The sequence below is a fragment of the Triturus cristatus genome, chromosome 3_1 (genome assembly GCF_964204655.1).
Source record: "Triturus cristatus chromosome 3_1, aTriCri1.1, whole genome shotgun sequence".
Taxonomy (NCBI): Eukaryota; Metazoa; Chordata; class Amphibia; order Caudata; family Salamandridae; genus Triturus; species Triturus cristatus.
The window spans coordinates 877,829,051-877,845,067 of record NC_140583.1 but is presented as its reverse complement, the minus strand read 5'-3'; the positions used below and the strand labels follow the sequence as shown (position 1 = coordinate 877,845,067).

The following is a 16,017-nucleotide window of genomic DNA, read 5'->3' as shown; positions in this document are numbered from 1 at the left end:
CCTGGGGGACTCCTGGCATGATAGGGATCTTTTGCAACTTTGAGGTGCCCATATGAACAAATTGGTGATGGTTGTAAAGGTAGAAGGAGAACCAGTGAAGGACTTTGCCAGTGAATCAGATGCAAGACTCACAGGTGCTTATGAGACTGGGATGGTTTTCTGTGTCGAAGGCAGTTGAGAGTTCCTGAGAGATCCAGCAAAATCAGGAGGAAGGGTCATTGTCTGCCATGTTTAGGGTAGTGGTCTCCATGCTGCAGTGTGATGTGAAGATAGACTTTTAGTTGTGTGGCAGATTGTTGACATTGACGTGATCTTGAAGTTGAAATTAGACTGCCTTTTCAATAACCTTGCCAATGAATGGTGTGTGAGTGAAGTGCCAGTATGGTCTAGTGTTGGTTTATTTAGGAGTAGGATGACCTGGCCTCTGAGAATATTCTCGAGAGCCTTGGAACCTTGAGTGCTTCTGGGAAGAGTTTCTCTGAAGATTCCTTGAATGAGGGAGGCACTCACAATAGTAAGAAGGGGTAACAGAGCATCCCTTGGGAAAGCTGTGATGAAGGATGATGGTAAGACATCCTCTTCATAAAAAGTGGCTTTGAGGAAGTTGACTATGTCTGCCAAATAGTGGAGGGATAGGGCTTTGAAGGCTAGCCATTGGGGCATTTTATGGGAAGGAGTGGTTGTACAATAAGAAGGCTGTGTGTCATTAATATGCTGTCAGGGCTTCTAAAGAGGTTGATTGCATTGCACTTTGCTGTGGAGGCAGGACTGGGTGGGTCCAGCAGGGGGTTGGTGCAGTGCTTGATTGCCTTGAAGAGCGTTCAGCTTCTGTTGGTGACTTAATTGGCGGTTATGGTACATTACTTTGCTAAGGCAGATGGGTTGTATAATACTATCTTTACTAAGTGGGAATAATAAGGATTATCATAGAGCAGATCTCCCATATCCATGGTTTGTCATGGGAATAAAAAACACCAAAACCCGTACCAACCATCATAATCTGTGAGTTTACATACGAAAAAATACAAAATATTAGGCTTTAGTGCAGAGTAGTAACAATCCAACCATAAATGCCTATTGATTCCAGGCCAGGTTTTCACGACTGCTCCCGCTGAACGCTGCATTTAGAGCAAGAGTGGATGTGGAGGACGCCGCGCTGCTCCTCGCAGGCTTTCACGCTGATTCATCCCGCCGGGCCCTCGAAGGCTTCAAAAGCCGAGCCGAGCTGACGCCCCCTGCGGCCCCCGCTGTTGCTCCTGCTCCCGCGGCTTGTTGTTCGTAGGTGCCGGGAACTTGTTTGGCGGAACCACCGGACAGAACCACGGGGCTGCCTGTGTTGCCTGTGCGTGGAGCAGGTGTACGGTGTACGGTGTGCTGTTGGGAGCGCGGTAGTGGTGGAGAGAACAAGCCAGAGGAGCCGGGCCGGAGCGAGAACGAGTGCAAAATGCAGAATGGACATGGCAACTGGTCTTTGATACTACTATCCAGCATGTCACTAGCCAAAGCAAAGGCAAGAGCGAATCATATGCCTTCATGTCAGTTTTAATTGCCAGTGCTTGCCGCGTTTTTTTGTGTGAAAAATTTGCAGTTGAAGGACCAAAAGTACAGCACATACCAACGGCGGTACCCTAACATTTAACTGAGAAAGCTTGGCCATATACCAGAGCCAGGGGCGAGACTTAGTGAGATTTAAATTAACGCCACAGCTTGTCAAAAAGTATAAGAAATGCGCCCAAAACGTAAAGTAAAACAATGTAAGGAAGATAATCTGGAGACGAGTGAGATACTGGCGGGATCAAGGTCGTGGGAAGAAAGTCAGGAAAGCCAGGCCTCCCCAGAGGATACCAACAAGGGACGACTCAGGAAGAGGAAAGTCAAAAGAGTGACTAAGCAAGCCCCGCAAGCCAAAAAGGGGTGTACCTCAATATCCATCACAAAAAAGAACACGGTAATTACTAACCCCATTATGGACTTTGTGGGCAAACATTATAAAGTATTAAAACTACCGGAAATCAATCTGGAAACTGAAGAACAGTCTCGATCCAAGAATGGAAAAAATGTAGAAATGGAGGAAATAACTCAGGTGGAAAGAAGCAAGGGAGGTGCTCCAGAAGAAGAAGCGGAAGAAGAGATAGAGGACCCCCTGTTAATAAATCTATCACTCCTGAGCCAAAATCCTGTAATGGCGGCACCACGGCTATCATCATCCCCAAATTTATTTTCCCAGCAATTAGCAAGGAACGATGGGCCAACAGGAAGGGAAAGCTACGAGTCCAGTCCTATCTGGGGGGCAATAGTTAACCAACTCCTACAACAGCGTGGGGAGAAAAGTAACCAGCAGGACATAGAAAAGACAGGGAGCCAATTAATACATGAGAGAGACAGCCCCCAGGACCCGGACTTATCGGTTCCAGCCACGTCATCGATATTGGACTTATTACTAATGCTACAAAAAACTCTTCAGGGAATCTTAGAAGTATCAATGCTGAATAATGGCGTACTAAATTCCCAAAAGACAACCCTAAAAAAGATTGAAGAAGAACTAACAGGAATAAAAGGGCAAATGCCTCGTATGATAAGCCCAGTAGCCACCTCACAGATAATAGATCAAAGCGTAGGGTGTATGTTGGATGAACCACAAGAGCCACCAGACAATGTGTATATATCCAAGAGACCAATGCTGGTAAAAAGGAGATGGGAACATGCAAGGGCCCGCACTCAAAACAGGCCAAGTAAAAAGAAGGTCCCGCAGATAGCGGTAAAGGGAAACAAAAAGAAAAAGGCAGCTAAGGAAAAATTTAATATTTCAGCTCAGACCTTCGTACCATTAAGACCACTAGTGTCAGATGCTAGAAGGAATACATCAACTATACAAAAGCAGGTTTGCGGCAGTAGGGTCCCAAAAGAGATGGCTCGAAAAATAAACCCTGTAAATCAGAAAATAACCTGTGTAAAGGGCCAAATACAGAATATACAGAGCTATAGTAATCAGGCAGGATCAGTACAACCATATGAGCAAGTAGCAGGACCCCAGGGAGGGGAGAGAGTATGTAGCAAAACATAGCGTCCCCTGAGAAAGGAGGGGGGACGGGAAAGAATAAATGGATATATCTGGAACCGGTGCACATAGGCCAAAGGGGTAAGAATCAGAGGAAAATTAATCCCCTAAATAGAACCCAAGTTCTGTCAATCTTTTCCAAATGTATAAGCGGAGTGGGATTGGCTCAAAAGATCTGAGACAAGTAGGGTTTTTAGAAAGCACAAGGGGCAGGGAAATAACAAAAGTAGTACTATACTCGAACTTAGTAAAAAGAGCAATTGTGGAAGCAGTCAGTGAGATATACCAAGGGGGAGTAAGGGTGATACCAGAAAAGGAATTGAGTGAAGAAATACAACCGGGAAGGAACTTCCTAAAATACCACGCAGGCCTAGGGAAGCGTCAGGTGTGGCTGCAAAAGAGCAACGAAGAAGAGGGTAGCCGCCTGAATGTAATGATAATCAATACAGCAAAGGAGGACCTGTGGGGGAATTGGAGTCAAATAAGCCCCCTAGAAGACTCCTCAGAGAGGTTTCTGGAAGGAATGGGCGAGGTTGGAGGCTTAAGTGAGCTAGAATAGGAATTGGGGTTGCCGCAATGCCTAAGTCTCATATCATGGAATATAAATGGGTTAGGCAATGAGCTAAAACAAGAACAGATAAAGTTGCACGTAAACAATGTAGCAATTGCCTGCCTACAAGAGACGTGGGCATGTGGCGAATCCCCCTGCTTTGAGGGCTATCACCAATTAAATCGTCTGGCCAAAAGGCAAAGATATGGCCGCCCCTCGGGGGGAATTATGACGCTAATTTCCACAAAAATTTTAGGTAATGTAGAAACATTAAAAGTAAATTGTAAATGGTTATTGGTTTGTAGGTTAAATGTTTTGACCTTGGATAAAATGTGTGAAAGGATAATTGTTATGAATGTCTATATGCAGTGGGATAACATGGGAGAATATGTAACTGAGATGAAGAATTTTAAAGAGGTTATAGACTCCCTATTAGAAAGGTAATCCTCCGATGTACTGTTAATTGCGGGGGACTTTAATCATAAGCTACATCCAATGAAGGCGGATGGCTGGCATGCAGAATTGTTGGACGCCTATGGAATTAAGTATGCCAGCTTCCCAGTATGTGACCCTTCGAAACAGGACCTAGACCTAGTTAACTACCTAGGGGAAAAGGGTCTATTTAGCTTAAACGGTAGATTTAAAACAGACAGCCCGGCAAAGAAGACCTTTAAAAAAGGGGCACAAAATTGCCCAATCGATTATATTTTTACACTAGCCTGGAATATGCCTCTTGTGCAGGAATTTAAGTTACATCAAACTGAGGTAAGTGACCATAATGCGCTGCAATTAACGATACAAGGGGGAAGGATAGAACCCAGAGAAAAAGTGATTCCCCAAGAAGTAGACTACCTTAGACGGGCAACAACAAGACTAACAGAAGAGTACCAGGAAAAGTTAAAGGCCTTCCAATTAAAGATTGATTTAGAAAATCCTGGGAGAGTAAGCTTGGAATGGTATGAGGAGAAGATAGCTCAAGTAGTCCAGTGTCTTAGGGTAGAACTAAAAAAGAATAAAAGGAAAGGCACTATAAACCGGGCAAGTCGAGTAAAATGGTTTTCAATGGACTATCAAACAAAAAAAAGAGAGATAAGGACAAAAGCCAGAAGGCTAAGGAAAGAGTTCAATCAAGAGAGGCAAAATCACCTCACTAAATTAAAACTTGAATTTAAAAGGATGGTCTCCGATGCAAAAAGGGCACATAAAGAGAAATGCTGGGGGGGCTCTACTAGACGCCATAGAGACTAAAATCTTGAGACAATTCTGGAAATTGGTAAAATTAGCATTGGCCCCCCAAGTTGGGGAAATGAAATGTGCCGTAAGTGAGGCAGCCTGGGATAAATACCTAAGGGAGTTGTATGGAGCACGTACGCCTATTGGGGACCTAGAGCCCCAAGGTTGGCAGGAACCCGCAGAAGATTTTAAAGCAGACTTTTCGGAAGAGCAAGTAGAAGCCGCAATTAAAAAACTGAATTTAACTCGGGCCGCAGGGCCCTACAATCTCCCAGCGTTAATATTAAAGTCTCATACAAAATGGTGGGCAAGGTTCCTATCCCAGCTATTCCAAGTAGTACTAATAGAAGGTAAAATGCCATCAAATTGGAAGGGTGCAATAATAAGGCCAATTCATAAAAAAGGCAGTATGGGTGAACCCCAAAATTATAGACTGATAAACCTCCTGGATATAGGAGAAAAGGTCTTTGCAAAACTTGTCTTAAATAGACTAAATACCTGGGTCAATGAGTGTGCAATAATACCCGTAGAACAGGGAGGGTTTAGAGAAGGACACTCTACAATTGACCATTGTTTCTCCTTATGGGCATGGGCAAGGAAGTCAATGGAACAGAACGGAAAGCTCTGTTGCTGCTTCGTTGACTTCCGTGTCGCCTTTGATTCAGTGGACCAGGAATGTCTCTGGGAACTATTAATCAATAAAAATATCCCAAATGATCTGCTGATCATATTAAAAGAACTACACAGAGGCACCTGGGCCCAAGTAATTAGGGACACAGAGGTGTCACTAACACCAAAAATACCTATTGAAAATGGCCTAAGACAGGGCTGTATACTGGCCCCCCTGCTATTCTCTATATTTCTATCTGACCTACCAGAGGGTTTAGAAGTGGAGGGCAGTGCCAGCCCTAGGATGAATGGCAAAAAGGTACCGTGCCTCTTATATGCGGATGACCTGGTAACAGTAGACCAGACGGAAATAGGCCTTCAAAGGAAGTTGAAATTTTTTAAGGATTATTGTGAAAAGAAATTTTTTACGGTAAATCTAGATAAGACGAAAATGTTATGCTTTGGGAAAAAAGCGATTAAGTTTAATTGGTTTTTAGGTGATCTTAAATTAGAATCTGTAAATGAATACCGCTACCTAGGAGTGTGATTCGATAAAACATTAAACTGGCACACACACCTAGAAGCCCAAAAAGCAAAGGCACATACAACAATTGCTGAGCTAAAAATGTTTAACCGTGACTATGGCGATATGTCCCATCGTCCTTTATTAAAGGCTTTCAATGCAATGATACCATCACAAGTATTCTATGGAGCAGAAATCATTTATTTGAGCGGTAAAGATGTCTGGGACCTGGAGGAAGGAAAATGCCTGAAAAACCTCTTATCACTGCCCCCATCAGCAATGATCCAAGCATTAAGATTAGAAATAGGAACAATGGCGTGGGGAATACAAGTACAAGTAGCAGCGATTAGATTTTGGAAACGCCTAGAGAATGATAATGGACAAAAAGTTGCATATTGGTGTCGTAATGAGATTCAACAAAGTAATTTAAGTTGGGCAAAAAGGTGTGGTAAGAAAGTGGTTCAGGCCGCCGAAAATACAAAAGTGGTCTTATGCCGAGCGTTACTTAAGATAGAATGTACAAAAAAAGAGCTAAAGTATAATGGTCAAGAAGCATCAAAAAGTGCAGACAAGGAATACCTTAGCAAGAAAAAATCAGTAAAGTTTATGATGAACTCCTGGGTAAAGGAAAATTGGTTCCCCTATCTGGATATCTTACCAAATCCATGGTATAGACAGGAGATCTTAAGGTTCCGCATTGGGATTAACCCATGGCTAATACATAAAGTAATCAAAAATAAAATGCTCGATCCCAAAGGGTGCTGTAAATGTAACCTGGGAACAAAAGCAGACTCAGTGCATATTTTGCTGGACTGTCTAACTATCCTAGAGCAACCAAACTCTGGCTACGTCCAATGTTTGTAAAATATGGCATAAGAAACCGGGCACATGCGATCGATGTAATCACAGAAATGCCCAACATATAAATTGCAATCGCCTTGGGGAAGTTTATAAAGGCAGTACAGAGTTTTATAATAAATTAGAACTGATATTTTAGAATTTTATAATGAAATATTTTATATCTTGTCTGGAAGCGGTTTTATAATTTCGTAGGGAGTAGACCCACCAACAAAAAAGTGAGTTTTATTTATTAACTGATATGCATATAGGTCGAGAGGAGTTTAATCTGGTTTTAATTTGGTCTGAATATTTAATTGGTAAAATTGCTTGTGCGATTGATGCGAATTGATTTTAAATTATACTAATTGTTTTGTATTGTTTAAAGATTACGATCTAAATAAACATATCTATGACTGACTGACTGGCCTATTGATTTTAACATACACTTTTCACTATAAATATCAGACCTTCTGCCTTTATTACAACAAAAAGATTGTGCTGTTCCTATAGATTTGAGAGACCGGAACACAGAGAATGATGAACCAACCTGACCACTGGGGTTCAAAGTTGGATTTTGTTGCCCTCACACACCCTGCCGGGTGTCATGCTTCATCATTGGGCTGCTCCTCGTCGGGTCAGCGGTGCAGTGCCCGACGGGCTCCCTATGATAGGGGCTCTTTATCGGAGATCTTTTTCCAATTGCCGTTTGGTGAAGTGCGGGTGAGGGGGCCTTGTGTGTGTAGATGTAGGAAGTGGAAACAAAATAGGGTTGGGAGTACCTAACAAAAAACTTTAATCAGGGGGTCTCCTACCCTAAGTAAAAACGAAATTATAAGGCGCAAGGCTGAGGTAATGTCTCAGGTTGTGGTGCTCTTATAGGTAGTGGGTCAACATGTTTCTCTCCTACATGAGTAATCTATAGGCAATTTGTCAGGACCAAAAACTATCTACAACTAAAAACTAAAGTAATGGTGTTGTGCCGGCACACTCACATCAACCATCAGACTAAATAGTCGAGTACCTGGTAGAACTGGAACTACCCAGAATAATTCACTAACCAGGCTTCTCAGTACCCGGTAGGATTTAACACTCGAGGAGTGGCCCGGTAGGAGTGGGTAGGTCGCCAGCTTCGTGTACTAAACACAAACCACATGGGGAACTCCTCGTGCATTACTATTTTTTTTGTGAAAGTTATTTATTATGTTTTTTTCTGTTAGGAAAATTGTATGAAGGTTGAAGGAAGATGTTTTCATTTGAAATTTTAGGAAGCTTTAATTGGAATGCAGATTGTAGGGAGTTCTGGGTAGAATGCAGCAGTGGAACGTAAGAGGGACTGTTGGAGTTATTCTGAATTGAAGCTGGGTGCTGATTGACAGCTGTCCGGTGAGCTCATCCTATTAGTTGTTCACTTCTGAATAAAGACGAAGAAAGTCACATGAATCAGAGAGTTTGTTTCAGATAACCTCATACTAGAGATAATTTGTCCTCTTTCCCATGTGGCCTATTTAAAAATTGTACAAATCTGACTGGACGGAGACACTCATAAAATACATGCGCCCAATTTCTTCAGATATTTGGCATTGAAGGCATCTATTGGTAGACTGGGGGTAGGCCTTCTGAATTTGATCATGGGTCCAGTGTAGTCAGTGTACATAAAAAACTGGATTTGTTTCAAATTGGATCTGATTAAAGCCTTGTGCATTATTTGACCCAGGCATTTCCATTCCACTAAACTTATGTCTAGGCCTGCCCTTGCGTCCAATTTTCTTGATGGTATAGCAGGACAAGTGTAAATCGATAAGAAATGTGTCCAGTGGTTCTTTCCTGACAACATATCAATTTAGGAATCTCTGTTTCCCTAGTCATTTGCATTCTTTGCCAACAGTTTCTGAGCTCTGAAAATTAAAAGAAAGTCCCTCTTTGGAGATTCCAAACTCATATTGTAAGTCATGCTATGATTTAAACTCTGATCCACATGTCATTTGTCCCAAATTTACAATATCAATTTTGATTTAGTGCAGAAACACATCATTGTTATTTGCTTAATAAGTTCTGGGTTATGCCATAATGGTGTAGAAATATGCAAAACAGAACATTTTACATAGCTCTTAAATGCCTGCTATATTTTGCTTTTCACCTTTGTCTTAAATGGATTTTTTTTTAAAACACTTAAGACAATGACATTTTTTTTTTAAGAACCACTGGAGCATATACTCTTTTGCCATTAATCTCAGCCAGTTGGTAACGAACGTTCTAGCCTTAGAGGACTCTAACAATCGCTTTATATGAAAAATAATATCCTTCAAAGTCAGCAATGCCCACCTCTTCCCGATCTATTCCTATGAGCATCGTAGCTTCAAAATACTAATTCTGGGGTTCTTGTCACCCGTTCATATAATTTTCTATTGATCGCAAACTGAGCTGGTATACCAACATTTTACATCATCATCCACAAAAACTTCCAGTTCACCAAATCAAATGGGTTCGCAGTAGCCAATAAAATATGCTTTTATCAAATAGTATCGTCCACCGATATTTGCCCTTAGATAAAGCCGTACCTGATTTTCCTCACTTGAGTATTCTATTAGCCTTCTCAGTTGGTCGGTAATCACCTTCAACAAAAGTTTATATATACTTTTGAGAAGAGTTGTTGGATGATGCATGTGAAGGGTTTTTCTAGAAAGATTGTGCAGATTCCGCTCCTGAATGAAGACAGTATTGGTCCCACCTCAAAAATATAACTGAATAGCATCGGAAGAACTGGAGAAATGTTTTCCACTATGGTCTTATACTCTTCCAGCACTATCCCATTGTCTCACAGAGTTTTACTAAAAGGAGTTTCTTGTATGGCAGTAGTTCCCTCTACCAGGGCTACTTTTTGCAAAAGGGACTCCTTTGTCCTGGTTGTGAGAGCAGGGAGGTTCAAACTAGGTAAAATGTTTCTTTTTCTGTATGAACAAATCTTTAAATCTTCTTATAAAAATTATGAGAATTCCCAAAATACCCAGCCAATATCCTTCTTATCTTCTACTATAATGTAGGTTAACAGGTCTCTAATTCCATCAATCTCACATGCTTTTTCTCTATGCTCTGCCAAGCATAAAGCTTCTCTTTCTTATTACAGTTCTCATAGTTCCTCTGCTACTAAGTTCTAGAATTCACAATTGTATTCTATCTCAAGTTGCAGTCTCATGTTGTCATATTGTAGTTTACAACTAATTGTCAACTATCCCAGGTGTTCATCTTGTGGATTGTACATGATTTATCATGGTGCCTCTATTTTTCCCACTGCTGCATATTTACTCCTAATTTTGTTCAGAAATTATGAGCCTTCTTAGGATAGCTTTGAGCATCTACCAAACAACTGACATTTTAAAATATTCTCTATTCACCAAGATGAGCTTGATTTTCAGTTGGGCAGCTGACAATACAGAGAGGTCCAACATTTACTGCATTGGCCAAGAATCTCAGCTGGAGACGTTTCAGAAATCTCTGATGTGGTAAGATAATACACTGGTCAGAAAATGCAATTGGCTTGATATCACCATGACCTTTTTGTAAATCTTTAGAAGTTATTAAGTACTGTGCAAACAATAGTGGTCCGGATCACTGTCAACCTCAATCCATGCCGGAGCTCCCAGACTCTTCCTTAGAAAGTCCCAGAGTTTCCTGCAAAATAGACTTTGCAAGTAATGGCACTTATCGTAGATAACTCTTAATGTGACTGGTATGCTGCAGTTTTGTCGAATCTTCATTTTCATTGTAAGAAGCAGTGAGAGGCCTGTGGAATGGTGTCTCCTAAAGGTCCTGGAAAACCTCTGCTATGAATAGGGCAGGAGTGCCAGGTGGACTTTCAAGTGGAGGAAGGACAAGAATCCGATGCTGCAGCATGTTGTGATACACTGGTGGAACAAAAGATCAAGCACCTCAGGCCTGGGCTATATTAAGTCAAGACAAGAAGAAGGCAGCCCCTTATAAATGTGCCTTAAAAGAGTGAAATGACTGAGGCCAGGTTGCTGAAGGTAAAAAAACAATTGAACAAACTACTGGCGGTAACAACCCTTTTTTCTAGTAAACTAAGTGCTTACTAACCTGAAAAGGGTAAAAATTAATGGGACACAATGACACTCTTGTAGTAATATACATTACAAGAGGGTGGAGGCCCACAAGGAAAGAGAAGCTGTATCATTATTTTAAAGAACCTTTCATTGCAAGTGAGAGAATGCAACCCCATAGATGAGAACGGCAACTGAGAGACCCACTTGGGCAAACAATGTCCAGCAGTTACAGAAGAAATTAGACGTGGGGTGAGTACTGTGCAAGCAGCATTCACTGTAAAAACTATATGAAAAATACATTTTTAACAGTTATCTCACAAGACATTTGTACTGTAGGGCATACCTCAAGTACAATTGTTCCCCAAATGACCACCAAGTAGATTATGCATAATGCAGTTTTGGTGATACACTTATCTTATGTGGATAACATTATTCAATTTCACCCACTGCTAACAATGAACACACTCTGCTCTTGTTTTTCAGGTTTGGAAAGGATGCTTCAAGCTGGCAGACAAAATCCAGCCTTTTCAGATGCCAAAACACAGGAAGACACAGCATTGCTACTGGACGAGGTATATCGTTTATACTGTGCACTCTCTCAGCTACAATGGGATTTCAGCTATGAGGTTAAACTAGTACTCTATAACCAATAAAATTCTTAAGTTCAGCAATTCTGTTTAAATATCATTTTAGTAATCTGTGTGAAATTTAAGTCTCCAAGCCTCTGAGTTAAAATGTAACATGTAAGTACACCTTACAAGCAAAAAGGGTCCTGCTCAGCCACATTCATCTCCCACCCTGAAAAACCCTTTTGTTGCGAATAAATTGAGGTTGTTGGAGGGTAATTCTCAGTATTAGGAGGAGTCTATTTGATATTTTAAAACCCTGAGAACTTTAAAGTCATTCTGACTGGCAGCTACTAGTCTATATCAGACTGCATGGATCGCATATTGTTTAAGAGTTTCATTGTTTTGGAACCAACCAGATATTTTTATTAAAATGTGTATAAGAATGATTTCCACAGAAGCTATTCACTTGCTGTGTGATAACTGCTTCTGTGTAGTATATAACCTTTTATGTGTTATACAATATTATTATATGAGATCTAAAATTCTGATGGATAACAGAAGTGTACTGGGCAAGCAGCCTCAAGGTTATGAGACTTTGCTGCTGATGACTATTCAAAAGACAATGCTGTAGTGAGGCTAGAAATGGTATGATACACTTATCAGAAATAGGGTGTGGATTAAAAATGCATTGAAAGAGTAGTCCATACTCGTTATTAGAACATTGGAATGTTAGGGGATCCATTGAAGACAATGGAGTTGCTCTGGGGTCATGATGGCTGGTATAAGCCCGGAGTAACAACATTCCAATATCTGTCTTCATGTTTCTCCCTTTTTCATTTAGAACATTCTACCCTTCTACCTCAGGCTATACCAGTTGTTAAAGCCTCTCACGGTCGATATAGACCCTCGCCTGCAGCTCAGGCCTATAACTCAAGTTCCATGCCTTTAACAACAGGTATAGTCCTCAGCAGTGGGCTATAAGGCTGCAGATTCCCTTCTTCTGCTTGGAATGAGCTAAAATGCACCAAGCTGCTTTAGACGTATTTCTTGACAATATCCAAAATATTTCCAGGTCTAAGAAAAATATTTCTACAAGAGACGGACACAGGATAAGATACCACACATGACAGTATTGTCCTTCAAGAAATTCATACTTACTTGTAGTCCTGGTTCTGCATTGTAGGAATTTAAATTGAAGTCCACACCCACATGCAGCTAGGAATAATTCTTACTTTTATGACTATAATGAAGATCCTAGGAGGGAGAAAATTAATTTAAGTGTGAAGATTAGAGTATAAAGTCTCAATGACAGTAGATCCTGCTAGTTAGTGTATTGTGTTGATAGAGCAGTTTTGAGTTAAACCAGGACTGCATCAGTATGTGTACAACTGCTGAGGCCAGCGTACTACTTTGCTAGTAGTTGTGTGTTTTATAAATAAACTGACAAAGGTGAAATTAACTTGAGAGCGGGTCTCTCCACATGAATCCACATTTTCTGCCTGTTTTATTCACTGAAATGTGCATGTCGAAAATCTTTGGGAGTGCAGTGTTTCATTCACAGTCCGAAGAAGGTCGTTCAAGACCTCTTTAAATGCTGTCAATAGTAGTTATCTTATCCAAAGATCTCTTCATTCTGAGATTTATTTTTTACTTATAGGTAAGTGGTGGCAAAATGTTTAATCACCCACCCAAAATAGCACCTAAATTCAGCGATGGCTATGAGACGGCCGTTTTTTCTCAAACAGTCAACACAGAATTAAATGCAGAGCATGGGGCACTTATTGGTGCACTGGTGACTGAATGTAACTGCATCCACAATTTTTAACAGTATTATATAAGCATGGATGTACTGAATTTAATTCTTTGTGTAACATTGAACATGGAGTGGATACAGTTCCAGCCACGCTTTGAAAATAATTGTAATATTTTACAGACCATGTTTCTAAACACAAGGGAGCACCAATTGCCACAAATATATAGCAATGTAGGGATTGGAGTCAGATTGAGTAGTTTACATGACACTAGTGACACAAATACAAAAACATAATGGCTATAGTACTTGCTTTATTCTCAGTCACTGGTAATCACTCTGGGCAACACTCTTGTCGTTCATCATATGTATGACAATATAGCTGAGAAATGTAAGTGGTATCAAAGGGGGTTACCAATTTTCCAAAAGATTGTCAGTGCTGGGACAATAGGTATTGCTCAACATCCTCATAAGAAATATCAATTTGAGCATCTTACACAATAAATAAATTAAACGTTAAAATTGAGGATGTGGAGGGTGAATTCCCACTCCACAAGGCTCCAGCTGAGCTCCGAAGGGCATTGTGATCAGATAACATATACTTTGAAACCTTCAAGTTTATATCCACAGCCATACAACATTCATCCGATTTTCATTGCTTTGGTCATTTTAACATCCAAGAAAAATTACTCTTGTTACTCAGATCAAGAAAAACATTAGATATGCTTCCCTTTTGTTCAAACGCCGGTAGAGAAACTATGGTTAGAAGATCACACAACTCTTAACGTAGTATTCCTGTAGTACCTACTTTTACATGCCTTTGTGAATCTGCTGTGAAACCTCCAACTCACGATTAGTAAAAGTGCACAGAGGGAGGATCTCTTTCTATTTGTACTAACTGTAAATTAATATTCCCTGAATTTCCTCACCTTATTCCCATTTTAGATGATTTGGGGCCAACCCCCAAAGGCATAATACAGGAGTATCACTTTATTTGCTCCGAAATGTCTTTGTGAATAGCTTCTGTTTTTAACAAATATTCTAGTGTAGACAAGAGGGAAGTGTGAGTATTTCTACTGGCCTACTTCTCACGCACCACCTTGACAGGTAGGGGTATGTGTATACAGACACAGGTGATTAGTTTGGTGGTGTACACTTCATCAAAATATCACAAGTTGCATATCAACAAGCCTCAGCTCGGATGTGCTGGACCACACAGATCTTATCACTGCTGGTGACTGTATGAAAAAATATTAGCTACAAAATTATCATTACACAAGACTGTTGTGGCAAAAACCCTGTCAAAAAGAAAATTGTGCAAACAGAATAGTATCAAAAAGTGTATGTTTGTTGAAATAAAAATGCATATAGTACATATCTAATTTATTTAAAATATTACATTACAAATTAAACTTAATTAAAAACGTTTTAATTCTTAGGTGCCGATTCCGATCCTGTAAAACCCGGGTACGAATGGTCATACGGAGCATTTTCTCTGTACGACTCGTACTCGGGAAGTCCACCTTACAAACCAGCAAGTACGATTCGTACAGAAATACCATTTCCGTACGAATCGTAAAAAACACTGTACGGCTAAAAAATACATACGTTTCTGATCCTGGACAGCGCGTCCGCGACGTCCGCACGGAGTCAGGCAGCGTTTTACGGACCATCAAGTACGATTCGTACCTACAGCACTCCGCACGGCTATATTTTTACGGGAGCCAAAAAGTGCCGGAAAAGCTAAGTACGCTGCGATGCACGACGAAAAGGGGGCCGGGTACGCGACGTACACGCCATCACCCACATCGTACGTGTCATCATGTACGGTGCTTACCCCAACATTGCATATGTACGGTGTGTACCCCAACATTGCATACGTACGGTGCGTACATACGCGCTATTGGGGTACGCACCGTACATAGGCCAACATTGCGTATGTACGGTGCGTATGTCTGTACCGTACCCCCGTATGTCCGCACCGTACCCCCCACCTGCGTATGTATGCACCGTACCCCTGTATGTCTGCACCGTACCCCCCACCCGCATATGTCCGCATCGTACCCCAGGCGTACCCCAATCCTCGCGTATGTACGGACTGTACATATGCGAGGATTGGGGTCCGCCTGGGGTACTGTGCGTACATACGCAGGTGGGGGGGTACAGTGCGGACATACGTGGGTGGGGGGTACGGTGCAGACATACGGGGGTACGGTGCAGACATACGCGGGAGGGGGGAGGCTGGGGGGGCCGTACGACTCGTACCCCGGGCACAAGTGTACTCGGGGTAGGGGTGGTACAAAGTTCGCTCCGTACGAGACGTTTTGCATACGCTTGTGTATTCGGAACGACGGTACGGATCGTACTTGTGCGCTCGGACAGTTTTACGATTCATACGTAAAACTGTCCGGGGACGTCTCGTAGACTTTTCCCGAAGCGATTCGTATGTATTTTTCACGTACGAATCGTACTTCACCGGTTGTACGGGACTTGTATGATTCGTACGTAAAAAAATACGGATACGAGTCATACAGTTATTTTCATTAACGGATCCGAATCGGCACCTATATGTACATTTAAAGAAATATATGGACAAGATTAAACAATTTAAAAATAAAAAAACATTACACATTTTAACAATAATTTGATAATTAAAATCAACAAACGTATATAGAACAAAAGCATATATAAACTTTAATTTAAATAATAAAATTAATACAAAACAACAAAAAATAAATTGAACCTTAAAGTAGTCAGCTTTACTATTCTTACTGCAATGTAAGTAAAAGCAGGGAAAGTGTTGCACATTTTAGGGGGTAGATTCACT

The 16,017-nt window shown here is 41.1% G+C and overlaps 1 protein-coding gene across 10 annotated transcripts in view; it reads left to right on the top strand.

The window, feature by feature from the left end:
* The window catches only part of NOSTRIN (nitric oxide synthase trafficking), a 365,313-nt gene that overhangs the window by 223,433 nt on the left and 125,863 nt on the right, over nt 1-16,017 (top strand). For all 10 annotated transcript variants that reach the window (XM_085645377.1, XM_085645374.1, XM_085645376.1 and 7 more), the window contains one exon: nt 11,355-11,443. In XM_085645377.1, the coding sequence (XP_085501503.1) occupies nt 11,355-11,443 (89 nt within the window). The remainder of the gene's footprint in view (nt 1-11,354; nt 11,444-16,017) is intronic.